This window comes from Penicillium manginii, assembly GCF_028828005.1.
Source record: "Penicillium manginii strain IBT 31320 chromosome Unknown utg000010l:1.0-1143873.0:1.0-1144522.0, whole genome shotgun sequence".
NCBI classification, from domain to species: domain Eukaryota; kingdom Fungi; phylum Ascomycota; class Eurotiomycetes; order Eurotiales; family Aspergillaceae; genus Penicillium; species Penicillium manginii.
Genome location: NW_026643111.1, coordinates 510,195 through 535,424, shown reverse-complemented (window position 1 = coordinate 535,424; position 25,230 = coordinate 510,195). Strand labels below are relative to the sequence as shown.

The following is a 25,230-nucleotide window of genomic DNA, read 5'->3' as shown; positions in this document are numbered from 1 at the left end:
TAACTCGTGTGAATACAATGCAACTGCTGAATCACTCCCTTATAAGTTCTCTGTATAACATTCAAAAAAAGAGTTAGTCAAATCTTACGAATTCTTTCCCTCTTTGCGACCATGCTTCGGTGGAGCTTTCTCCGAAGCTCCCCGGTTGAAGGAGGGGGCTATCTCCGCATCAAAGGCCAAGAAATCCACCTTCTGCTGACATCGCCTTGATCCTGGCTTTTGGGAGCAATTTGAGGTTTGACATGTGCATTTCTGAGGAACAAGTCTTGAATCTTTGCTTAAATATCTTGTGCATTCAAATACCATCATTTTTCATGAACTGCTCCGTTGAAGTATCTTTTTCTTTGATTCCAACTTCAGGACTATTCTGATCTTCGGACAAAATGCTGGCCATACATCTAGTACGTCTTATAGTAGATTTTGTGTCACTGGTATTTATCTTAAATTTGGATTCAATTTCGGGCTTTGAAGATATAGTATTTTAACCAAAGAATAATCCTATCAATGTCGGACTGTTTCTACCAAGGGATAGGCATCCCATCCACATTAAGGAATGTGCCGGAATGCGTGGCCAAACTTGCACCATCGAGCTGTAAATAAATCAGCAAGGACATTTTCAAACTATAGCCTTCGCTGTAAGAGATATATACCACTTACCAAAGAGAGCAGACTCGTCACGCACTCATCCACAGAGAGACCTTCTACTGGAACTCCGAACTTAGCCGCAGCTGCAGTCCGATTTTCAGTGACCACCGAGCCGGGATGAACCGCAAAAGCAATCAAATTGGGATGCTCAATATGCAGTCGCAGAATGAAGAAGTTGGCCAACAATTTGGATGATGCATATGAAGCAAGTGGAAATCGTGAGAATGGCTTCATGCCACCCATCGTGGCTGCACCCGCAGAGTTGAGAAGAAATATAGGTCTGCTCGACTTTTCTAGCAGCGACCAAGAAGCCTGAAAAAGACGGATGACTCCGTAGGTATTGACTTCGATATGGTCCTGGAGATCGGACAGGTTCATATCCAATACCTTCTGATGAGCGGCCGTATCGAAAATTCCCGCGTTTGCAATAACAATGTCGAGCCGATCAATTCCATGTGTGGATACTAGGTCTTGAACTGCGCTTTTGGCATCGCTTTCTGACTTGGAGTTTATCTGAGCTAGAATTACTTTGCTTCCGACTGCGGATTCGAATTCAGTGAGAGCGATTGCTTCATCTGAGGATGGATCTCGCACACCCGCAACCACAATCGTATTGGGACGCAGGAGAAGATGCCTCACAAAGCCCTTGCCAATTCCTGGATTTTCGAATGTTGCTGTCAATCGGTTCCAACCTTGGAACTTGAAGGATCTGGGAAGCTTGCAACTGGCTTACCCTTATTAGCCCCCGTCACGAGTATATTTGTCGACATGATTATCGTTTTCAGAATTTTGCGCTCTACCATCTAGGAACTTTTTCTCTTCCCAGATTGTCTTAATATTTTTTGCATTATATTTCCACGCACATTGCTATGCGCAAACGCGAGCATACAGGGGCAGTTGTACGACCGCAGTCTTATCTCCGTCGTGCGCTCCCCGTCTTCCCCGAAACCCCCGAAAGACTACGGTTAGTCCATATCATTCTACATCCAACCTACTTTCGGTAGTTCACACTGGTATTCTCTCGTCTCAACAAAACTTTGGGTTTCTTTGAATTTTTGTCTAAGATTTCGGCTCCACACTGGGAGATTCAGTGGCTGTTGGGCGGGTGGTGAAAGCCTCGGCTTATTTTTTATGTGCAACTTAGGTATAACTACCATTTATTTCCTCTAGGCCATAATTAGACGTAACTAGCTAAGTTTAATTCCTTTTAACCGAATTCCCAGGATCTCTGCTCCTGCACTGGCCTTTTGTGTGGATACGGTTTCCATCCACCATTTATCTCGTAGCTCTCGCTGGTTGTGTCTCCTTTGTGTATTTGAAGCCTGCCTGATGCCAATAACGGGCCAATGAGAAAATACCAGGTAGACAAATACTTATTATGCATAAAGGAGTCTCCAAACCGGCCCAAAAGAAGGCAACCGTCCTGTCGTCTAGACAAAGTTGAGTTATGAAAGTCTTTCATACAGAATGGGTACACCTACGTCCTGGTTGCTTCGCTGATATCTTGGTTAATTTGAGTCTTGCTATTAGACGATCAGTTGACACAACCGGTACACTAGCCAACGTGTAAGCCTCAAAGATCATCATTCTTAATGGTTTTCAGGATGGACTTAGACTCACAGATACCCGAGAACAAAGACCCCAACAACCAGCAGCTTTCGATTCAATGGCATTTTCAATTTCCATAACAAAGGTAATGGAAGAAGTAGAATAAGGAAATCTAGAACGATGTTTGGAATACCTCCTACCAAGTACATCACCTCCAGATTCAAACAGACACCTGGAATTCCCGGTGTCCAATACTTTCTGATAGGAGAACAGCCGAAGGCCATCATGAGAATATTACCTAAATAGCATGCCGCATTGAGCCCTTGTACGATCCACAATGCATATTTGAGCTGGGAAGAGGCGCCATTGAAAATTCTTCCGAAGAATAGCAGTACCGATAGTCTCGCTATGAATGTCCCCATATCGAAAAGCGCATATAGAACTACGACGCATATCGAGAATGAGGCTCGGCTTGCGGTTGAATTCGATTCCGCGGTTTCCTCAGGTGCTAGGTCCGCAATTCGAAGGCCCAGGACACATATGGCAATGTTGATTATCTGTGCTTCAGTCAGCTTCCGGAAATAATATCTGATTATCCAAGCCAAACTGTAGCTAAAATAACAGTCCAGTCATCCCACCAGCATCTGCTCATTGGCCTCTCATGTGAAGACCCTGGCAACAAAGCCCTTGACCAAAGTCTGAGGATGACAGCGATTGTCGGAAGAATCGCCATTATGATAAATAATGCCCGGATAGATGCTTCTCGGCCCGTGAGCAAAACCGGTTCTGTATATACCATGGCTGAGACATAGAGTGGTCGGCTTGCGGAAGATTATCTGTCTTCAGACTAGATTTCTCAGAAGAGGAAGCAGGTAATTATTGAGAAACCAAAGAAGAGGAATCAGTGAGTATTGAAATACTTTCAATCTCACGTCAGAAGCTCCTCTGCCTGGGTGTTCGGGTGGTTTAAATGGCAGTACAGAGTTCGTGATCACATGCTTACAAATAATCAATATCTATCATGATTTCGTAGGAAGAAGAATATACATTCAAAGCGTACAAAGAAACCTGAAACTCTTCGTAATGAGTGAGGCCGAAGGTCACCATAGGTGGGAAGACGGATGATGAAAGTGAGGGCGCGGTGACGATCTAGACAAAGGAATGAGGCTGAAGGTTACTTCACTGCAGGTCGACCTTGAATGCCTGAGGCATACTGCTCGACTTTTTTTCATTTCTGGCAACAGACTATAACTAGAAGATCCATCACCATGACTCTTACCTGGTATCAAGAGATTACTATCATTATTTCGACATCCCTTACTGCGACCTAGCGATTCCAAAATGCTGACACTTGTTACCCTTTCGGCAACTTACTGCCTTCTACTTTTCACTATCTTTTACATCTACCGACGGGAAGACAGACCACAAGTGAAGCCAACGTGATATTTCGATTCCAGCAATGGTCATATCTCAGATCCCGAGCTATGCCGTCTTCTTCTTCAGAACAAAATCACTCAAAATAATCAACAGAATCAACTTTCGCTTCTAGAGGCAAGAGCCAAACCCTATCATAGACTGCGGGCTCCCTTCGCAATTAAAAATGCATTCACTAGCACTGACGCGGTGGTTGCAGACAAATTTGTTTGCGAATCTAAGAAACGAATAAACGTACACCCTGGAGAGTGGTCGAAGATAGGTCGCGTGCTCGAGGATACTGCGAGAAAGTGGATATTTTTTCGGCTTCAATCACGATGGGTCAGAGGAAAGTTTGTTACAGTCCAACAATGACCGCTCTCCCTGCTCTGTTAAGATCAACCTGACAAGCCTAGTGCAAGCCCTTACTCTGAAGGCCACGCTGACGACTGTCTGCAAGACAGAGACCCAACCTTGCTCCGACGACTCGGCCATACTTGAATTGGCTTAGCATATCAATCAAGGATGGATTCGATCGAAACGGAGGACCCGACCCAGCGGCGAAAACGTGCTTAGTTTTGAGGACAATCATCCATTACAAGCTTGCCTTCGGTCGTTATTTCCCTGTCCGGGTCAGGGAGAAGTAAAACCCACTCAATCTCACCGTGCCAGCGTTTGAGACCATGTGGAGAGTGGTTTTACGCGCTCTGTTAGAGATACGTTTTCGCGATGACCGTGAACATCCAGAATGGAGCCAAGCAATAATTTCATTCTACAGGAATCCAAGTAAGGAGCAATTTGAGACGCGGTCGGGTCTCCGGGTAGCTTTGGACACGAATACGACGGCAGTCATAGAGCGCGGGGGTCAATCCGATTCAACGACGACTCCATCCGCGAAGGACATAGTCATGGAAACTTTGCGACTTTATCCTCCGACCCGGCGAATCTATCGGGTGTACCAATGGGCTCAGAATTTAAGCTCAGATGATCCAGGAACCGATGATACTACTCCCGCATTCATAGCGGCAGATGTGGAAGCGTGCCATATAAGATCCGATATATGGGGACCAGGTGCCGCTACATTTGATCCGACCCGCTGGGTAAACCCAACAAGGGAGCAAAGGGAAGCGTTCATGCCTTTTGGCAGTAAGCCATTTGAATGCCCAGCAAAGGCTGTGTTTGGACCCCGAATGATCGGAACACTATTGGGGGCATTGCTTGTTGTTCTGAATGGTGATGAGCAGAGGCCCAACATAGCATGGGTGCTTAAGTTCTCCGATGATGATTTGATGAAATTTACTATAGATTCAAAGGAAAGGCTAGGTTTGGAGAGGGATGCATTTGATGATTTGGAGTTGTGTGGTTCTTGGGAGTAGGAACCCCCGACTAGATTGCTGCTTGTGATGTAGTGAACCACTAGGAATGATCGCATTATAGATTTCGAGTTTTGAATATCGAATGTCAGAGGCTCTATATGTTGATGCCTGTGTACTTTCAACCGACATTTTTTGGTAGATTATTACGCGATGTCAAACCTGAACTGATCTTACTCCGCGGATACTATCTCCACTCCAGCAATTTGTACTTCAAAAAGATAAACAGCTAGCACCTTGCCGCAAAATACGGTTCAAAGAGAATTAAAAGGAGAATCATTCGTGAAAAGAGATGGGTTTGATAATTTAATGCAAAAAGTTGAAATCCAAATCAACAAGAACAGCGCCAAATAAACATCTCTAGGTTGTCTCAGGAAGATAGAAGGTTCAAGATATATATCTCTCTTTAGCATTGAAACCCTCCAGGGCTAAGCTCCCCATTTTCCATCTACTGAACCGATTGCGGCCATGGAGCGCAGCAGCCTAGGTACGCAATAGCAAACGGACTTTGCTACGCGGTTTTCTCCGCCTATCAACATAAAAAGCTTCACCTTTCCGCCAGAGAATCACTTTTTCAACTTCCCCCTACGCACCTACAACCTATTGCATCCGACTCAAGTCTGAAATTCAATACACTTTCACATCTGATAGGATCCAGCACACTTGAAGTTCCCAAACTACAAATCTGCTTTGTCGTCTTTCGCTATCCCTACCATACAACCAATCATGGAGGAGCTACCTGAACCTGTTTCAAATCAGTTTGTCTTGAAGTGAGTGCGTGACTCTACCCCAAAATTCCTTTCTGACCCTTTTCTGCTTAGTACCTTGTTACTTTACCAGGGACCCCAAGTCACGATCAAGATCGGATCTCACCATCGGGAATATGTCATCTTCAAAGACCTCCTCTGCTCAGAGTCGGCTTATTTCTCGGCTATGTTCAATGGTCCCTTCATCGAAGGACAACAACAAGCAGCCAACTTGAAAGAGGGGGATGGCCTTTCCGTGCACACTTTCGAAGCATTCATTCAATGGCTTTACGCTGGAAAAATACAGTTCAATGTGAATGATTGCAGCGAGAAAATCCTGAGCGCAATAGAACTTGCAAGAGTTGGAGTCATGTGGGATGTGCCCAAGCTAAGAGCCCCAATCGCATTGTATATCAAAGAGGTTATTTTGAGCGGTCCCTACAAGATTTACAACCACGACTACGACTGCAATATCCAGTTCATTGACTGCAAGCATATTGCTGCGGCATGCTTTCTGCCATCAAAGCATCCGGTGCGTGAGATATTGGCTGAGGCGTCTGTTGAGTCATTCATTCTGGCTCGAAGCTTCAAATTACTGGAAGCGGCTGAAAGGAATCCTGAATTTGCAGCTGATCTCATTCAAAAGATTTATGGGCCGTGTGTAAGCATCTTAGATTGGATTAGGGAACATTGTGAGTGTGAGAACAACAAAACGATCTTCGAAGATCCATTTACTGGGAGCGTTTGGCCGCCGAGGAATGAAGATGACCTTTGAGACAGACGTACTAGTGAGATTTTGAACGAAACACTTCATTGAATCCTGGTTTGCCTTTTCGAAAGCTACTGGCTCGGCTTTGGAATTGGAGTGAGCTTTGGAATTGAAGGGATAGTTACACTTCAATTAGTATTCGCTGCGAGGTTAACAAGAAACATTTATTAAAGTGTATGATTGAGATCATAAGATGTAACTGGCCGAACTTAGACTTCGAAAACTTGCTCTTCTAATAGATCCATAAGTACTAGCCCTAGTCTCACCAAATCTGATTTATGTCTGACGCTCTCTGCCAATGAATGCCCACTACAGGACTAAGCAGTTTTAGTACGTTTACGAATTTATAGCTCGTCAGCGGAAGAAGTAAATAGAGGCCATCATATGTGAAAAAGGACATCAAGAAGTCGCGGATAATTTATGGCATTCGCTATAATCAGACAAAAGGGACGAAGAGTGAGATCAACCAGGATGGCGTTATCACAAGGAAATATCGCGTCTCAAACCTTCAATCCAGGCAATTACAACAACTTACAAGAACTTCCGGCCTATCCAAATCTTGCAATTGAATTTTAGTGCTTATATTCCAATCTAGAATCTTCAGTTCGTGACGTAGAGGGTTAGACCACGGGTCATCCTCGTATTAATTTTGTGGGGAACAACCACGTTGAAACCCGTAGGTTTGAGAGTGGAGGTACTGCTAATAATCTATGGACAGGATAATCGGTTAACCGTTCCAAGGAAGGAATGCAACAGCCTCACACCGGGCAATGTTTCCTTCATCGCAATGCGTGAATTAATTCCAACGGCCAAGTATCCAAGACACCACGCCGAGAGGATTCAATAGCCGTCATTCCTTCGAGATAACGATCTGAAACAGAGTTAATGAAGAGGCGGGAGAGGAAAGAAGGCAATAGGGACCGACGGGCAGAGTTGCCCATGGGGGATTCGTAGGCCTGGATCACTTCCAGCGCGCCGTGATAGGTGTAGATCTGCGGGGAATGTGGAGAATGCATCGCAGGGCAATCGCCCCCGAAATGTCATGATAGTTTGACTTTGGCATCGGTCCAATCAGCGACATAGAATTAGTCCGCCTTCTCTCGCCTTTCCAAACCAGAAGTATTCCCCGTCTTGATCTGCACTACCCACGGGGATTGCCAGGATTCCACATGGGGTGCGATGCAGTATGTCATCTATGGAGTCGATTGCCGGACCATCAATCTGGGCAGCTGATATAAAAGGAGCCAATTTCTCCGCAAAATTGGATATCCATCATTGAGCTTCTCCGCTTCTTTTTCATACATTCCACCTTGATACTTGTATTTTCCTCCGGGGAATAGATCCAGATATGAGTTCTGGCAAAGATGATCTCAAATCAGACGACCCCTCTGCGGAGTATGTCGAGGAAATTGGAGACATGAAGCAGCTGGCCTGCTCTACAGATCAGGATGAACTAAGTGGGATTGAATCCACCGCTGCGTCCAAAGCGGCATGGCTCATTTCGATTGTGGTTTCGATCGGTGGTCTGCTGTTCGGTTCGTCGCCCCTAGCTCCGTTTGAATATAGAATAGAACACAATTAACCGTGATTTGACCTCAATTGTAGGGTATGATACCGGATATATCTCATCGGTGCTTGTCACCATCGGCACATCCCTCGGTCGTGCCCTTACATCCAATGAGCAGGAAATGGTAACATCTCTCACCAGTGGCGGTGCTCTGGTGGGCGCGGTAGTGGCTGGTCTCACCGCTGATCGCTTCGGTCGCCGCTGGCCTATCTGGGGCTCGTGTGTGTTTTTCGTGATTGGAACAGTCTTGCAGACTGCTGCATTTTCCATTGCCCAATTTGCGGCAGGAAGATTCGTGGTGGGACTCGGGGTGGGAGGTGCGGCTATGATCGTGCCTCTGTACAGTAAGTTTCCTCGCCCTGACCTCCTCGCCCATTTCACCCACGGAGATTGACTGACCGATTCAAAGTTGGTGAGCTAGCTCCAGCACAATATCGTGGACGCATGGTCGCCTTCAACAACATGAGCGTCACCTTTGGCCAGCTGCTCGCAAGTGCCCTCGGTGCAGGTTTCGCCGAGGTGAAGGGTGAAGGATGGCGAGCCACTGTTGCCATCGGAGCTGCCCCAGCAATTATACTCGCTGGCCTCCTTACTCTTTGCCCAGAGTCACCTCGACAACTGGTGTCCCATGGCAAGCGCGAGGAAGCCGAGGCCGTCTTGAAACGAATTTACCCTAAATCTTCCATTCTTCAGCGTGAAGCCAAGATTGTCTCAATTGAGTTATCACTACAACAGAGTGTGGATTCCATGTCCGAGGAAACAGTCTGGACAGGTATTAGACGAGTTTTCACCACTCCGGATACCGGTCGCGCTGTCTTGACTGCGTGCATGATCATGGCTATCAGCCAGTTGGGAGGCTTTAACACTTTGATGTACTACGCCGCGACACTTTTTGGAATTGTTGGCTTCGAGAACGCGACTGCCGTTGGAATTACCGTCTCCGCAACAAATTTCGTCTTTTCCGTCGTCAACCTGGTGATCGTTGACAAGTTTGGTCGCAGAATTATCTTGATGTTCACCGTTGCCGGAATGGCGCTCTGCATGATGGTTGTGGTCATCGCATTCCGTTATATTCCTGTTAACCTCAAGACCCTGGAGGTCGAGAGCGATAATGTCGGCTGGCCTGGCACTTTAGTCTTGGTGATGATTATTCTCTATGTTGCTTGTTACTCATCTGGTGTTGCCACTATTGCTTGGATTGGCACTGAGCTTATTCCCCTCGAAGTCCGCGCGATCGGAACCATGATGGTAAGTTATATTACCAACCCTGTTTCACATCATTCCATATATTAATCAGCTTTCTATAGAATACTGTCACTTGCTGGGGTACCAACATCATTATCTCCTCAACATTCCTCTCAATGATGAAAGCATGGACTCCCAGTGGTGCATTTGGGTTCTATATGGCGATCTGCACCCTCGGCTGGGTATTCATTTTATTCTGCTTCCCTGAATGCAAAGGCATGCCTCTGGAGGCTGTCCGAGATGTTTTCAGTACTGGTTTCGGTGTCAAGAAGTCAAAGAAATGGCAAAAGGAGCACAAGAACGAGAAGAAGGTTCAAAGCATGGTCATCGGACATTAGCTCTGCAGACGCTGAAGACATTCGCAACTACAATTTTATTTTACATAGCCATAGGAATAACATGATATATTCAAAGGGATCACATTCTTCGCAGTTCAAATTCATGGGATCAGACGCCGTCCTAATTCGGGTCCAATCGGAAAATAAATCGGGAGAAAATGTCGAGATACCAACCCCTCAAATAATTATCCGGTGGGAATCATCGGGTATGTCCTAGCCAAAATAATATTAAAAGGTCAACACAATTTGCGATCAAAAACATCTTGAATTCAAGAATGTCACTGTAACATCGAGTGATTGGGTTTCCCGCGTGCGGGGTTAGCATCGTCAAGTAACGATGTGGTATCAGGCACAAAGAGATGCACCAACCAAAGGCCTTACATGTATGTATGCACTTTGTAAAGATCTAATACAATAAAAGATCTGCAGTGTACGTCGCAACAGCTAAGCCTTAGCGAAGGGCCCGAGCAAAGGACGCCATCAAGTCTATAAAACAACCCAACCATCGCCAATTCACAATGAAAATCAATCCCGGGATTTCCAGCGAGTTTTCAAAATGCTTCTCAAGAAGGTATTTCTCGCCTTCGGCTTCGTGTCGGCAGGATGGGCCGCCACCACCATCGAACCATTCAGCTATACAAACGAAACCTTCCTCCTGCACGGCAAACCCTTCCAAATGATCGGCGGCCAGATGGACCCGCAGCGAATCCCGCACGAACTATGGAGCGATAGACTCGCAAAAGCACGCGCTATGGGTCTGAACACGATCTTCTCCTACGTATTTTGGGACCAGCTCGAGCCTGTCCAAGGGAAGTGGGAAACGAGCGGGAACAACGACATCGCGAAGTATTTCAAAACTGCACAGGAGCACGGGTTGAACGTCGTTCTTCGGCCTGGGCCGTATATCTGCGGCGAACATGAATGGGGCGGATTCCCGTTCTGGCTGAGTGAAGTTCCCGGCATGGTCGTTCGCTCGAATAATAAACCCTTTCTCTCTGCGACGAAGTCGTATCTGCAGAATCTGGCGAGAGATTTGAAACCGCTTCTCATTACGAATGGGGGGCCGATTTTGATGGTTCAGGTTGAGAATGAATATGGTTCTTACGGTGATGATCATGTGTATATTGGTGCGATGAGAGATATGCTCAAAGCTGCATTTGGCAATAAGGTGCATCTGTACACGAACGATGGCGGCGGCGAGTCTATGATCAAGGGCGGACAGATCTCTGGGGTATTGGCGGAGTCGGATGGAGATCCGAAGACTGGATTTGCTGCTCGTGATCAATATGTGACTGATCCTAGCAGTTTGGGGCCGCAACTTGATGGCGAGTACTACGTGACTTGGCTCGATCAGTGGGCCAGCAACAATACCTTCCAGACAGATTCGGGGAATACGAAAAGTATCCAAGGCGTTCAGTCCGATCTTGATTGGATTTTGAATCAAAATGCCTCCTTCAGCATCTATATGGTCCACGGTGGAACAAACTGGGGATTCCAGAATGGTGCGGACTGGGGAGATTCCCTAGAACCCATTACTACCAGCTACGATTACGGTTCCCCCATTGACGAGAGTGGTCGAACGAACGACATTTATCGCGCTATTCGGCAGACCATCGCTTCGCATGTCGGAGAGGATAATATCCCGGATGTCATAGATGAGGAGCCTTTGATTGAGATTTCGAATATCAAGCTCAATCCCAGCAGCAAGCTGTTTGATTCCCTACCAGACCCAGTTTTGAAGAGGTCTCCCATCAATATGGAGGCTCTTGGCCAGGCTGTTGGTTTCATTCTTTATCGCCATGTTGCTACCTCTGCCACTAAGGGCAATATCGATGTCGGAGACTACCCCAGAGACCGAATTCTCATCTATGTGAACGGTTATCGAGTCGGCGTGATCGACAGCCTATATGTGGCGCCAAATACGGTTGAATTGAATCTCAAGAAGAACGACGTGCTAGATCTTCTAGTCGAAAATATGGGCCGTGTCAACTATGGCGAGCGGATTGTTGAACAGCGTAAGGGCATTGTGGGCAACGTTACCCTGGGCGACAACGTGCTGTCGAACTGGCAGATCTACCCACTTCCACTTGCGTCGCCACCAGAATCGTCCTCCGGCAGTGTTCAGGTCTCAAACACATCAGGCCCCGTATTCTTCGAAAGCACTTTCAATGTGGATAAGGTGGGCGATACATTCCTCGAACTCCCTGGTTGGACCAAAGGAGTCGTCTGGGTGAACGGAGTGAACCTAGGGCGTTACTGGACGATCGGACCTCAGCAAACACTATATCTGCCTGGCTGCTATCTAAAGGAGAAGAATAACAAGATAGAGGTACTTGCTTTGGAGCCTACAGGTGAAGAAGGTTCTGTCCGCGGCATCACGACGCGGAATTGGGGGAATAATCCAGATCCCGATGCGCCGTCGGGGTAGGTCCATCAAATATAGACTATGTAGCGGCTTGCAGTATAAAAGCATAGCTTGTCTTAGGGAAAAGCACAATGTAGCAGCTCTCCTTGTCCATAGTCGTCAATCATAAAGAGCACGAATCAGAGCCACAGTCCCAACCCGCTGGGCTGCTTCTCACATTGATTTCCAGGCTAAGCGGCGGCAATAAGTTCCTTCACGCCGGCCTCAATGGCAGGGGGGTTAGCCCCGACAACTTCGTGATATTTCTCGCCCTTTTTGAAGTAAATTATGGTAGGCATAGCGCGAATACCGAGCTCCTGGGCGACGTCGGGGACTTGGTCGACGTCGACCTTGTAGAATTTGGCCTCGGTGTGATTTTGGCTGAGTTCTTCGATTTTAGGAGATATCGCTTTGCATGGCCCGCACCATGGTGCCCAGCAGTCTAGAACAACGAGGTCCTCCGAGTTGAGGATCTTCGCGAGGAAGTCGGCTTTGCTAGTTTGGTTGTTAGGGATGTACTCCGTACTGGTTGGCGGTCCAAGCTGGTATGATGCTCACCTTGTGATTTCGGCAACTGACATTTTGGCAATGTGTTTGTGAATGAGTACTAGTAGTAGCAGAATGCGAGTTGGCGAGGAGAATCTATATAGCTAGTAGAGTGTAGTGGGATGATGATGAGAAGATGGGGAGATGAAAGTGGGGTGATAAATAGCGGAGACCTTCTGCAAATCCCGCAGCTCCGACGGTTCGCATCGCACGATCGTGTCGTCATACTGACGGGATGCATTGACAGTTGAATAGTGATTCTAAAAACAGAAATAGCCCTACTTGGTCTCTACATAGAGGAGGAAAGAGAATTATCGATTCATCGTACATAGGACATTGTCATTGCCAGTTATTTTTGAGAAAGTAAAGTAGATCCAAGACTGCGGGGTTTTCCACCGTGGATTCAAGTCTGAACAGGCATGAAAAACACAAAACTTTTAGGGGCGATTGGGGTATTCACAAATGCTGTGCGCATTACAAAAAAAGAGCAAGATGATGTACATGAAATCGTATGGGGTTTTTGGTCGTTCATTTGAAAAGGAAAGTCGTGTGTAGTGTCATATTTGGCGTTTGCGGTCCAGTGGATGGGGAAGGAAAGGATAGTGTCGGAGGAAATATGTCGAGAAAGAGAGAGGTGAGGGGAGAGGAAGGGACAAAGAATTGGAATAAATCAGTAATTGTCATGTAGAGAAGACTAGCGACTCCAGCGGGCGAAATCCAGGTTTTGCAGGACATTCGTATCGGAAACCGCTGTCCATTCGGACTCAAAGTCTGTCTTGGTTGGTGCGCTTCGGGTTGGCAACTCCTCAGAGAAGATGCTGGCCTTGGTATTGCGGCGCTGGCCGGGATATGCGCCTTCAGCAGCCTCGGCACTTTGGGCTTGCGCGGCCAGTGCACGTTCGCGAACCTTCTTAATTTCGCGAAGACGTGTGCGCCAGGAAGACATGTGCTCGCCGCCTTGGTGGTTCCAGACAAGGGAGAAGACGGAGGCATTGAGGGCAAGAATTCGAACAAAGGGTGCCAGATTCTTGCCAGAGATAATCTTTGGTGTGGCGGCTGGGGAAACTTCAGGGAATCCTGGTTTGCTCATGACCCTAACATGGTAGTACTGCTTCTCCGGGTCGGTCTCCCCCTTGGGAGCTCCAGACTCGTCGTAGGCAATTTGGCTGGATGGGGTGATGACAATGTTGATGAAGTTGAACTCTGACGGGATAGTGTCGAAGTTGAACGGGAGATTGGACCGATTGAACACGATAGTGACGAAGTTATTGCCAATGTTGCGCTTCTTGTTGATGCACTGGGGATCGTGGTCGAAGTCCGTGGGCATCATTGTCGCAACGTGATAGACAATTTCCGTCACACGGTCACGCCAAGCGTAAGTTGACTCTCCATCGGTATCGGCGTACAGTCCCTGGGTATTGAACTGGGCATTTCGGAGAGATACCTTGGTTCCAAGCTCAGACAAGAAGTGTTCGTAATCCGCAGAGCCACCGGAGTTGGCCAGAATCTCGGCTTCTTTGGTCTGATGGTTGTCAAGGTAAACAACACCGATTCGATGTCCATCCACAATGTCGGTGCGATCGAAACTACCAATGGCTCGTCGAGTGATATCGTCTTCAGGGACTGGAATGGGCTGCATGACTGTAGGAGTGGCGAAGGCAGTCGCCGTCATCTGGAGCATGATGTGACTGGGGAAAACAGCTGTGCGCATCGCATCGGAGGGATGAACATGGGCATCAGGCGTTGGGGGCACTTGATGAGGAAGTACCGGTGCTGTCCGCTGCTGGTAAACGGAATAGGTTGTACCAGATGCCTGTCGTTTGGTGATTTGGGTCAAACCAGACACTCCCGCTGTTTCCACACTAACAATACTCAAACCCACAACCCAGGATTTCTTCGCCACGGGGCCATCTTCGGGGTGGGAGGGAATTTCTCAAATGGGATCGTCTCGCCCAAATCCGAGAATGCAACTCGTTGCATCAAATCGATGAAGACCTGACTTTGTTCTTCAACCACGTCCTTTCCGTGCTCGTCAGGGAAGATGAGTCGGCTTGTGATCCAGTTGACATGTTTGGGTCGGTCCTGCAATTTAAGAGATAAGAACCAAAATATCATGACGTGGTAAGTTAGTGTCATGACATATTTTGACATGGCGTCTTGAGAGGTCGATTCCATGGCCTCGGCCGCACCAGACGCGATTTCACGAGAGCCAGCACTGAGCCGCGACTGTGGTGGAATAGTGGCCCTGACAACGGGAGATTCCGAGGCTTTGGAGCGGAGTTCTTGTTCCCTGGAGGTCTGGAGGAATCGAATACAGATACCGAAAACGGTGCGAATCTCTTCTTCGCGCAAATTGACATACACATCAGGAAGTCGTGCGAGGAGGGCCAAGAACTCCAGGATATGAACAGCGATATTCGACATCGTGATCACCTTGGACATCTTGTCAAGAATGATTGTAAGCGATTTGGTAACCGAGAGTGGAATTTCGTGACAGCACAAGGAGAGTGCCTGGATACAACCACGAGATGTTGCGCCCCATGAGCCTATGATTCCCAGCATGAATGCCCGGACAAGGTCATCTTCTTCGCTTTTCGCAAAATATTCATGATAGCTGACCAGCATGCAAAGCGCATCGAAAATACAAGCAGCCACATCGCTTTTCTTCAAACCAGTATGCCCGGGGGGCTCGTGGAAGGTTTCGTTCTTGACCTGGTCGCAAAGAATACTTCGTAGGAGCTTAATTTGCGGAATGGAGTTGCTGAAAAAGTCTTTGTTTCCAAGCTGTGGGCCGAGGTGAGTCAGGACATAGCTGTAAATATCCCAATCAGTCTCCCGCTGGAGAAGCGAAATGACAATTTCGAGCCACATGTTCACTTTCAATATGCCCGTCGATGCAAAAGTGTCACTCGAGGGGCTTTGGGCTTCACTTTGTCCATAAGCAAAGACAACATGACTTGATTCCCCAGGAGGCTGTTCCGGCAAGACCTGCGGCTGGGCATATGTCCAAACTGGAGGTGTGAGCTTGGATGCTCGGGCGGCAGAAATCGAACCACGGCCAGGAAGAGACTTGGACAGACTGGGCGCAGGAAGATCTTTGCCCGGAATTTTGCCAACGGAGGGCGGGAGGTTTTCGGGCTGAGGAACATCTCGAGGGGGGCTTTCGTTCGGCTTGGAGCTCACATCGACATTTCGACCGAGAACATTCATGAGGAAGTCGTTTTCCGACGTCGAAACCACGGTCACAGAGCCTGCTGAATCACAACGCAGGCGAAACAGCAGCTTCAGCACTGTGAGTCGCGAGTCTGTTGGCCTGTCTGGAGATTGAGCTATCTGCAACAGAGCCTCGAAGATAATGACGGACTTGGTGGCAGAATAGTTCAACGCTCGTAGCATCATTTTGACCAGGCCAACAGCGCACACATTCGCCAATGTAAGCTCTAGAACGCTTCCAGATGTTGCAGAGGTTCGGCGAGGTGAAGGATACATGGGCGAGGCCTGACGGGCCTCATCTCTCACGGCATCGTTTATCATTGGCGCAGCAATGGTATCAACTAGACGTTGGAAGGCATCATCATTGCTGGAATAGATAGCCGGATCAGTGATGAAGGAAACAAGGGATTCCAGAAACAGGAGGTCGTTCTCTGCAGAAAAGTCCTGAAGAATCAGGTCCAAGAGGCCATGCTCCTCTGAGAAAAGTAGCCTTTCGTTATCGGCAAGGGCTTCTTTCAACGTATCCAGAGCCAGGATCCGAATGTCAGGTGACTGGGTTCGAGACTGAATGAAACGTGTAATCAGCTCTTGGCAATGCTGGGCCCAGGCTGGATCATCTGAAGGATGACAGAGGGCATCTTTTCTCGTCATATTGATGATTAACTCTGCTTGGGAAGGCTCAATGTGCTGGTATCCTTTAGCCAAGAAACGAACAGCTTGTTGTTTTTGATCTCCGTTGAGTTGTTCCCAGAGAATTTCTAGAGCAGATGCAATTCGGATCATGTTTGCAAGAATGTTTGACTTGGATTCGTCATGTCCCGATTTGGCAAGAGCTTGTTGTGGGCTTGCCGGGGAAACGGGGGAATCTTCATGTTCCTCAAACACCCTTCTCGAGCAGAGGACCACTAAATTGATGAAGTTGGTCCAGTCCCATTCCAATGCATCATGAACATAGGACCCTTCTAAAATGTTCAGACACAGGTCCAAGATATCAGAATCCACTTTGCCATCATTTCTCTGGGCGATTGCTGCAAGTGAGTCGATCAGTTGATCGAAAGGAATTTGCGGCATTCCAGCCTGGCCATATGCACACACAAGATCACAGAAGACCATAATTGCACCCCGAAGGACAGTCAAGTTACGATTCTGCTCTTCGGAGCATGAATCTTTCAAAAAGGTATGCAGCATGTTGACCATCTCAGTTTGTCTTCGGGATTTAGCGAGACTCCGCACTGTCCGCGATGTCGGGCCGGAGAGTGGTTTCACAGAGGCGTGGATACTGCAGAGGACTTCGAGGAGATCAAGAAAACTGGCATCAGGCACATCCGAGTTCATCACAACTGCATCGAATACGGCCAGCGAATTCTTGATGTCAACAGCCATGCTTGTCTTTCGGCAGATGGTGATAGTTTCCTGAAGAAGACCTGCAATTTCTTCTTCCGTGAACGGCTTGCGTTGCAGGGTAATCAAATCGATTGCAAATTGAAAAAGATCCGCAAGGATGGCTTCATCGTGGTCCAGTCCATTGATCTTGACTCCCTTTCCCTTCTTCGCTCTCGCCCGAGCCGATGCAATAAGCCCATAGAGCGAGTTGATCCATGAGGAAATGATATGAAGGATGGGGGTATTAGCGAACTCAAGTTTCCTTCCGTGATCGGATAAAGATATCAATGACTGAACCCGGGAAGGTATCACTTCCGGTTCAGTCGGGCAAGCGATTGCCTCGAATATGATTCGTCTCGCGGTTGGTGTTAAATCCTGTCTCGCAGAGATTGCCTGCAGCAATTTGGCCCCGCTCCTTTGAGCATCCACGGAGTCTTCATGATGTAGGAGGTGTTCAGCTGCCTCCCAGAGAACAATGGACTGCTCGGGACTGAACCACGGAAGGGACTTGGATACATTCTCGGCCTCATCAATCGCCTGAGACAAGTTCTGTTTCTGTGAAAGAGTCCGCACGGCTGTCTCAAAGTCTGGCCCACCACTCGGGGTGTCCGAAGAGCTTGAGACGATACTTGCGCGGTGCATGGGGTCAATTCCAAGGATGTGACGGTGTGATCCACGGCTTTCGGTGGTATGCGATAAAGAGTCACTACTACTTTCCTGGAAGGAAACTGGAGAATGTGATTTCGGGCGACCAACGCCTAGCGTCTTGAAAACATCCGCGAAGCTTGTGGAGGAGGGTTTGTGTTGTGGTGCAGGTGGAACATCGTCGGGAGACATCCGCCTAATCGCCGGCAAATCTGGGTCTCGGATTCGACCTGAGGTGGTCGGAGAAGTAATATACGTTCCTTCACTGTGCGCTTCGCCCGAACAGGTCAGTATATGCGTTCAATAGAGAAATATGATGTGATACAACCAAAGTCTGGGGAAAGAACGATCAGGAGAGCTCGGATCGGGTGGAGCCTCGCCTTTTCACAATCACCTGGAGACTTCTTACCTTGATTTGCCAAGCTAACTAGAGCTAATTACCACAAGGGCAGCTCTTATACAGATTCACAGTACATTCAGAGCCAGAAATGGTACCCCGCGAGCTGCGACAAAAGTACGGTTCAGGAAACGATATTCAAGCGGGGACCCCTGTGGATCAATGATGGGGTAAGGTGCGATGTCGAAGCTTGAGGTGCGGCGAGGAATAAATATATAGCAACTTGAAGAAGTCGACAGCCTGACGAAGCGAATGGTGGGATTACAGACACATTTATAGAAGCATGGGTGTTGCAGGGACCAACTCGTTGGCGGACATGAGGTGTCCAAGTCAGGTGACCCGAGAGGGCGTCATGTGGGTCTGGCAGAAAAACTTCAGAAGTGGGGGGCGGTAAGCCACTTGGAGAGCAGGAGAGTTTCACGGTCAACGCCTGCCGCGACGTTCTAAACTTCTTCCCCCTCGGCAGTAGCTGAGACAGGCACCCTACATTTCCATTTCTTCTACCGGTGTCTCAATATATCAGTGATTCACTCTTTTTAGTCTCTCTCTTTCACTCATATTTTTGTTCAATCTCTTCACCATGAAGTACGTTCTGGTTTCGGGAGGTAAGTTTTTTTTTTTTCTTGCTTTTTTTCAAGGCTTCGGTCAACCCAAAAAATATTCGATTGCTAACAAATATCGATTATAGGTGTCATCAGCGGCATCGGAAAGGGCGTTATCGGTATTACTCCACCATGAAACAAATGATTTGCTCTTGTTTTAACACATCACAGCCTCGAGTACGGGTCTGCTGCTCAAGACCATGGGTGCACGCGTCACCTCTATCAAGATCGATCCCTACATGAATGTCGATGCAGGCACTATGGCCCCCACCGAGCACGGAGAGGTTTTCGTGCTCAACGACGGTGGAGAGGCCGATCTTGATCTGGGTAACTATGAACGTTACCTGGGCGTCACCCTCGGAAGGGATAATAACATCACCACCGGCAAGGTCTATAAGCACGTGATTGAGAAGGAGCGTCGAGGAGACTACTTGGGCCGTACCGTCCAAATTGTTCCTCACCTGACCGATGCTATCCAGGACTGGATCGAGCGTGTCGCCAGGACTCCTGCAGACGGCACCAACGAGCAGCCTGATGTCTGTGTCATCGAGCTGGGCGGTACCCTCGGTGACATTGAAAGTGCTCCCTTCGTTGAGGCTCTGCGTCAGCTGCGTCGTCGCGCTGGCAAGGATAACTTCCTCCAGATCCACGTCAGTCTTGTTCCTGTCATTGGCAGTGAACTCAAGACCAAGCCTACCCAACAGGCTATTCGTGATGCGCGCTCTGCTGGTCTGAGCCCCGATCTCATTGCTTGCCGTTGCGAGAAGCCTCTCGATCGCGCCACCATCGAGAAGATTGCCATGTTCTGCCAGGTTGAATCCTCCGAGCATGTCATTGGCGTCCACAACGTCAGCTCCACCTACCATGTGCCTCTCCTCCTTGAGCAACAGGGCTACCTACGTGTTCTTGGTGATATTCTCAAGATTCAACAAACTGTGAAGATCCCACAAGAGCTATATGCTAAGGGCCAGGCCACTTGGAAGAAGTGGAAGGTTCTTACTACTGCGCAGGAGCACACATTCGACACTGTCAACATTGCCCTGGTTGGCAAATATGTCAGCCTTCATGATGCCTATCTTTCCGTCATCAAGTCCCTAGAACATGCGTCCATGGCGGCTCGCAGAAAGCTCAACATCATCTGGGTCGATGCTTCACACCTGGAGCACACTGCCCGTGACACTCACCCCCAAGAGTACCACAAAGCTTGGCACGACGTTACCACTGCCGACGGTATCCTGGTCCCTGGTGGCTTTGGTACTCGTGGTACCGAGGGAATGATTCTCGCCGCTGAGTGGGCGCGTACTAAGAAGGTTCCCTATTTGGGTATCTGTCTTGGCATGCAAATTGCTGTCATTGAGTACGCTCGTCATGTCTGTGGATTTGAGGGAGCCAACTCGATTGAGTTGGATGACACCACCAGCACCCCCATCGTGGTTTACATGCCTGAGATCGACAAGGTCAACTTGGGTGGTACCATGCGTCTGGGTTCTCGTCCCACACTCTTCCAGGAGAACTCGGAGTGGTCTAAGCTCCGTGCTCTCTACGGCATTGACCGCACCTCGGTTGATGAGCGTCACCGTCACCGCTACGAGATCAACCCCGAGTACATCGACCGCCTACAGTCTGCCGGTCTCCACTTCATCGGCAAGGACGACCAAGGCGAGCGTATGGAAATTGTCGAGCTGAAGGACCACCCCTGGTTCGTTGGTGTCCAGTTCCACCCCGAGTACCTTTCTCGTGTTCTGGCACCCAGCAAGCCCTTCCTGGGTTTCGTTTCCACCGCTGCGGGCGTTTTCGACGAGGTCATGAAGGCTTCTCAGGTCACTGAGGCTGACAAGATCACGAACGGTGTTGACAACATTGTCATCTAATCTTTCGCTCATGGGTTTATGGTGTAACGGCAGTTTCTTTTTCTATTTCTCTCGCCATTTGGTACCCTCCTCATTTTTTTTTTTTGATTTCTGGCATGAACGGCACAAGGCGTATGAACCATAAAAAATTATCTTAGACAGCGGAATCGCATGCATGATTCCATGTATTCCAACACATACAATATAACAATCATATTATACTACTCCACTGCATGAGTAAATATAATTTGAAATCTCGCACCTGGCAAACTTCATAAATGACACCTTAAAGCCCAGGCAGTAATATAACCCAATCAGGACTAGCGTAAGTGGGCTGTCCGCTCAATCATCGGAGCCCTCTATTTGTTATGGTTGCCCGGTGGTGAGCTCTCTTTGTATTTCCGGGACTCACTTTTTATCTTCAATCCCACCTTCTCCCACCACCCCTCACCTGGAAGAGTCTTCTCTCCCTATTCTCCCTATTTTTCTTTAAAAACCTCCATTCATCACCCTTCGTCCTTCTATTTCTCTTGCCTAGTTACTCCCTTTTATTTTCTCTGTTGATACCCCACGTTCGGTGAAAATGGCGGATGCGCTTGGAGCTCTGTTGGAGGCAAGCTTGGATCCTCGACGGAACAAGGAGGGTGAGTACATGGAATCATAGATTACCAAGACTGCCACTGACCGGTGTCTTTTTCCCCTCAATTCTAGCCGAGCAGGCCCTTCGTCAGGAAGAACAGAAGCCCAACTTTTCGCTACAACTCCTCCAGATCACGGCCTCCGCTTCCCATCCCTACAATATTCGTCTTGCCAGCGCCCTTTGCTTCAAGAACTTCATCAAGCGCGAGTGGATCAATGAAGATGGAAACTACAAGCTGCCAGAGGCCGAGGTTACCACCATCAAGCGTGAGCTCATTACCTTGATGCTTTCCGTGCCTTCGGGAATCCAGTCTCAGCTTGGTGAGGCCGTCAGTGTTATCGCCGACAGTGATTTCTGGGAGCGGTGGGATACCCTTGTGGATGTGAGTGAATATCAATACTTGCGGCGTCTGTTCCATCCGCTGCACTGGGGTGGACTAAACTAATCATTTTGTCTGTTTTCCGTCTAGGACCTCGTTTCCAAGTTGTCTCCCACCGACCCTGCCGTCAACATTGGTGTTCTGCAAGTTGCACACTCCATCTTCAAGCGATGGCGCCCACTTTTCCAGTCCAACGAGTTGTATGTGGAGATCAACCATGTTCTGGAGAAGTTCGGCACACCGTTCCTTTCTCTCCTCGAGGTATGTCTTCAATGTTCCATTCGATACAGCGATCATCGATTCAGTATCCGTGCTAACTTCGGCTTCTCTCCATTAGTCTATCGATAACTACATTGAACAGAATAAGAGCAACAAGGAGAATCTGACACTAGCATTCACCCAACTCAACTTGATGATCAAGCTTTTCTACGATCTATCCTGCCATGACCTTCCTCCCATGTTCGAAGACAATATTTCTGGCATTGCGACGATTTTGCTCAAGTACCTTACATATGACAACCAGCTCCTGCACACAGATGACGATACGGAGGCTGGCCTGTTGGAATACGTGCGTGCGGGTATCTTCGAGGTCCTGACCTTGTATGTCCAGAAGTTCTTGGATGCCTTCGGCCCTCACGTTGGGCAGTTCATCCAGAGCTCTTGGGGCTTCTTGACCACTATCGGCCAAGATACCAAGTACGACATCTTGGTTAGCAGAGCTTTGCATTTCTTGACCTCGGTTGCCAGCATGCCCGAGCATGCTGCGTCTTTCCAGGCTGAGGAGACGCTGAGCCAGATTATCGAGAAGGTCATTCTGCCCAATGTTAGCCTGCGCGAGTCCGACGAGGAGCTCTTCGAGGATGAGCCCATCGAGTTTATCCGACGGGATTTGGAGGGATCTGACAGCGAGACTAGACGTCGGGCTGCGACTGACTTCTTGCGCCGTCTGGCCGAGAAGTTCGAGGAGTCTGTGAGCAAGGTCGTCCTCAAGTACTCCGAGCACTACCTGGCCGAGTATGCCAAGGACCCTGCCTCGAACTGGAAGGCTAAGGACACCGCCACCTACCTTTTCTCTGCTATCGCAGCCAAGGGTGTGGCAACCTCCAGCCACGGTGTCACCGCAACCAACAGCCTCGTTAGCATCACCGATTTCTTCCAGCAACACCTTGCTGCGGACCTGATTGCCGATGATGGAATTCACCCCATTCTCAAGGTTGATGCCATCAAGTATCTATACACTTTCCGCAGCATCATTACAAAGGAACAGTGGCAAGGTGTACTTCCTGTGCTTGTCAAGCACTTGGCATCCTCCAACTACGTGGTCTACACCTACGCTGCTATTGCTGTGGAGCGGGCTCTCTTCCTGAGCGATGGCCAAGGCCAGCCAATCATTCCTCCCGCCGAGATTACGCCTTTGGCCAAGGACCTCCTCGAGCACATTTTCACATTGATCCAGAAGGACCCTGCTCCTGAGAAGGTGCAAGAGAACGAGTTCCTGATGCGATGCGTGATGCGTGTTTTGGTTGTCATCCGTGAAGGCGTCGTTCCTTTCACCGATGTTGTGCTGCAGCGCTTCATTACTATCACTCAGATTATCAGTGGAAACCCCAGTAACCCCCGGTTCTACTACTACTTCTTTGAGGCCATGGGTGCATTCATCAAGTAAGATTGAAATCCGTCCCCTTTATCCCCGTTCAACTTACTGATACACGACAGGAATGCCGCTCCCGCCGACCCTGCTAAGCTTGAGCAGGCCTTCTATACCCCCTTCGCCGGCATTCTGCAGGGCGATGTGCAAGGTAAGCTAAAGGTTTCTAGATTACTCTGAGGTGACCTTACTGATCTATCTCTGCAGAGTTCATGCCCTACGTCTTCCAGCTCTTCGCTGCGCTCCTGGAGGCTAATTCCTCCGCCACACTCCCCTCTTACTACCAAGAGCTGGTCGGGCCCATCCTGATGCCCGTCATGTGGGACTCGAAGGGAAACATCCCTGCGCTTGTTCGCCTTCTGGCCTCCATCATTCCCCGTGGCTCTGAGCATATCGCCCAGCAAAACCAGATCGAGCCCATTCTCGGTATCTTCCAGAAGCTGGTCTCCACCAAGGCCAACGAGGGTTATGCCTTCGATCTTCTGGAGACTGTTGTTGCAAGCTTCTCACCGTAAGTCACTGCCCACTGCACATTTCCGTGAAAACCGTCAACTAATGGCCCGAATTAGAACCGCCTTGCAACAGTACTTCGTCTCCATCATGCAGATCATCATGCAGCGTCTGCAAAACTCCAAGACCGAGACTCTGTCCATCCGCTTTGTTCGTTTCTACCACTTTGTGACTGCCCACGATGACAAGGGCTACAACCCCGACTTCATTATGCAGGTCACCGAGCAGGTGCAGCCAGGGTGAGTTGACCCTCTATCCCTTCCCTTTTCTACCCACAATGCTAATGAAAACCGCTATAGTCTCTTCACCCCCGTATACCTCAACGTGATTCTCCAAGATACTCAGAAGCTCGCCCGGCCCTTGGACCGCAAGACAGCCGTGCTGTCTCTCACCAAGATCGTTGCCGACTCCGAGGCCTTCGCCACAAAGTACTCGCAGAAGGGCTGGGGCTTCACTGTCAACACACTCCTGAAGCTCCTCGAGCTTCCTCCCGACGTCACTCACAAGGACGACCTCAACGCCGAGGTGGACATTGATCAGATGTCTTTCGGCGTCGGCTTCACTCCTCTGAACACCATCCGTACCTCGCCCAAGGACCCGTGGCCCCAGACCGGCGCAGACCTCAAGGCCTGGGTCGGAACTTACCTGAAGGAGGCAGATAAGAAGCACAACGGCCGCGTTTCGCAGATGGCGGGCTCCAAACTGGATGACCAGGCCAAGACCGTTCTCGGCAGCTACATCTCCTAAACGGACCAGCGAGTGATGCATCGCTTTATTTCATTTTCTTTCGCGCGGAAGTCCAAAAAGCAGCAGAGAAAAGAGGAAGAAAACGCAAATATTCCATGATCAAGTCGAGTCGACTTGGGTCGGGTCCGTTTGGGGGGGAAAAACCAAGTCAACTTGAAGTTGAAGTCCGTCTGTTCTGTTGGAGGGAGGCGGTGTGCCATGCTATGCAATTATGAATTTTCTAGATCTGGTCTAGTCGGCCTACATTTATTTTATAGGATATTCCCATGTGCTATTTCCTATGCAAATCAATCAATCTTAATGCTCGAGTTTTGCGTATTGTGTCTGTCGATCTAGTGAAATGGGCAGGGCACAGTCTCATGGGAATCTGCTAGGCAGACGGGTTGATCGAAGTGGTACCCACCAGAGGTAGTGCATGTATGATGGCATCTGGGAGGTTCAAGCAAGCATAAAGCACCTAACCCGGGCCTAGGCAGCTAACTCTCATCACATCTTTACACCAATATTTTCTCGCTTGGTTTGGAGCCGGTGATCGTTTTTTACTTCAAGTTGAGAAGCATGCGCGGACTTCATAGATGTACAATCTTATATATCAATACGTAGGTACAAAAAGAAAAAAAAG

At 48.7% G+C, this 25,230-nt stretch overlaps 9 protein-coding genes across 9 annotated transcripts; 6 read left to right on the top strand and 3 right to left on the bottom strand.

The window, feature by feature from the left end:
* Positions 1-518: 518 nt before the first annotated feature.
* Positions 519-1,415, bottom strand: N7533_013096 (uncharacterized protein; the record flags this gene model as incomplete). Its single annotated transcript, XM_057109746.1, has 3 exons — positions 519-590; positions 658-1,319; positions 1,379-1,415. The coding sequence occupies 3 exons, from the start codon at positions 1,413-1,415 to the stop codon at positions 519-521; spliced, it is 771 nt and encodes a 256-aa protein (XP_056953331.1).
* A 2,874-nt stretch (positions 1,416-4,289) lies between these two features.
* Positions 4,290-4,982, top strand: N7533_013095 (uncharacterized protein; the record flags this gene model as incomplete). The annotated part of the gene is made up of 1 exon (XM_057109745.1): positions 4,290-4,982. The coding sequence occupies one exon, from the start codon at positions 4,290-4,292 to the stop codon at positions 4,980-4,982; it is 693 nt and encodes a 230-aa protein (XP_056953330.1).
* A 723-nt stretch (positions 4,983-5,705) lies between these two features.
* On the top strand, positions 5,706-6,500 carry N7533_013094 (BTB/POZ domain-containing protein; the record flags this gene model as incomplete). Its single annotated transcript, XM_057109744.1, has 2 exons — positions 5,706-5,749; positions 5,801-6,500. 2 exons carry the CDS (start codon positions 5,706-5,708, stop codon positions 6,498-6,500), a joined length of 744 nt encoding a protein of 247 aa, XP_056953329.1.
* Positions 6,501-7,842: 1,342 nt separating this feature from the next.
* On the top strand, positions 7,843-9,644 carry N7533_013093 (uncharacterized protein; the record flags this gene model as incomplete). Its single annotated transcript, XM_057109743.1, has 4 exons — positions 7,843-8,029; positions 8,100-8,405; positions 8,471-9,309; positions 9,369-9,644. 4 exons carry the CDS (start codon positions 7,843-7,845, stop codon positions 9,642-9,644), a joined length of 1,608 nt encoding a protein of 535 aa, XP_056953328.1.
* Positions 9,645-10,200: 556 nt separating this feature from the next.
* Positions 10,201-12,072, top strand: N7533_013092 (uncharacterized protein; the record flags this gene model as incomplete). The annotated part of the gene is made up of 1 exon (XM_057109742.1): positions 10,201-12,072. One exon carries the CDS (start codon positions 10,201-10,203, stop codon positions 12,070-12,072), a length of 1,872 nt encoding a protein of 623 aa, XP_056953327.1.
* Positions 12,073-12,239: 167 nt separating this feature from the next.
* On the bottom strand, positions 12,240-12,629 carry N7533_013091 (thioredoxin family protein; the record flags this gene model as incomplete). The annotated part of the gene is made up of 2 exons (XM_057109741.1): positions 12,240-12,543; positions 12,607-12,629. 2 exons carry the CDS (start codon positions 12,627-12,629, stop codon positions 12,240-12,242), a joined length of 327 nt encoding a protein of 108 aa, XP_056953326.1.
* A 659-nt stretch (positions 12,630-13,288) lies between these two features.
* N7533_013090 (putative GTPase activating protein (Tsc2)) lies at positions 13,289-18,027 on the bottom strand (the record flags this gene model as incomplete). Its single annotated transcript, XM_057109740.1, has 2 exons — positions 13,289-14,407; positions 14,473-18,027. 2 exons carry the CDS (start codon positions 18,025-18,027, stop codon positions 13,289-13,291), a joined length of 4,674 nt encoding a protein of 1,557 aa, XP_056953325.1.
* Positions 18,028-18,812: 785 nt separating this feature from the next.
* On the top strand, positions 18,813-20,705 carry N7533_013089 (putative CTP synthase; the record flags this gene model as incomplete). The annotated part of the gene is made up of 3 exons (XM_057109739.1): positions 18,813-18,837; positions 18,921-18,953; positions 19,006-20,705. 3 exons carry the CDS (start codon positions 18,813-18,815, stop codon positions 20,703-20,705), a joined length of 1,758 nt encoding a protein of 585 aa, XP_056953324.1.
* Positions 20,706-21,267: 562 nt separating this feature from the next.
* N7533_013088 (uncharacterized protein) lies at positions 21,268-24,608 on the top strand (the record flags this gene model as incomplete). Its single annotated transcript, XM_057109738.1, has 8 exons — positions 21,268-21,328; positions 21,396-21,706; positions 21,794-21,964; positions 22,041-23,365; positions 23,420-23,502; positions 23,559-23,862; positions 23,921-24,100; positions 24,161-24,608. 8 exons carry the CDS (start codon positions 21,268-21,270, stop codon positions 24,606-24,608), a joined length of 2,883 nt encoding a protein of 960 aa, XP_056953323.1.
* Between the last annotated feature and the right edge of the window lie 622 nt (positions 24,609-25,230).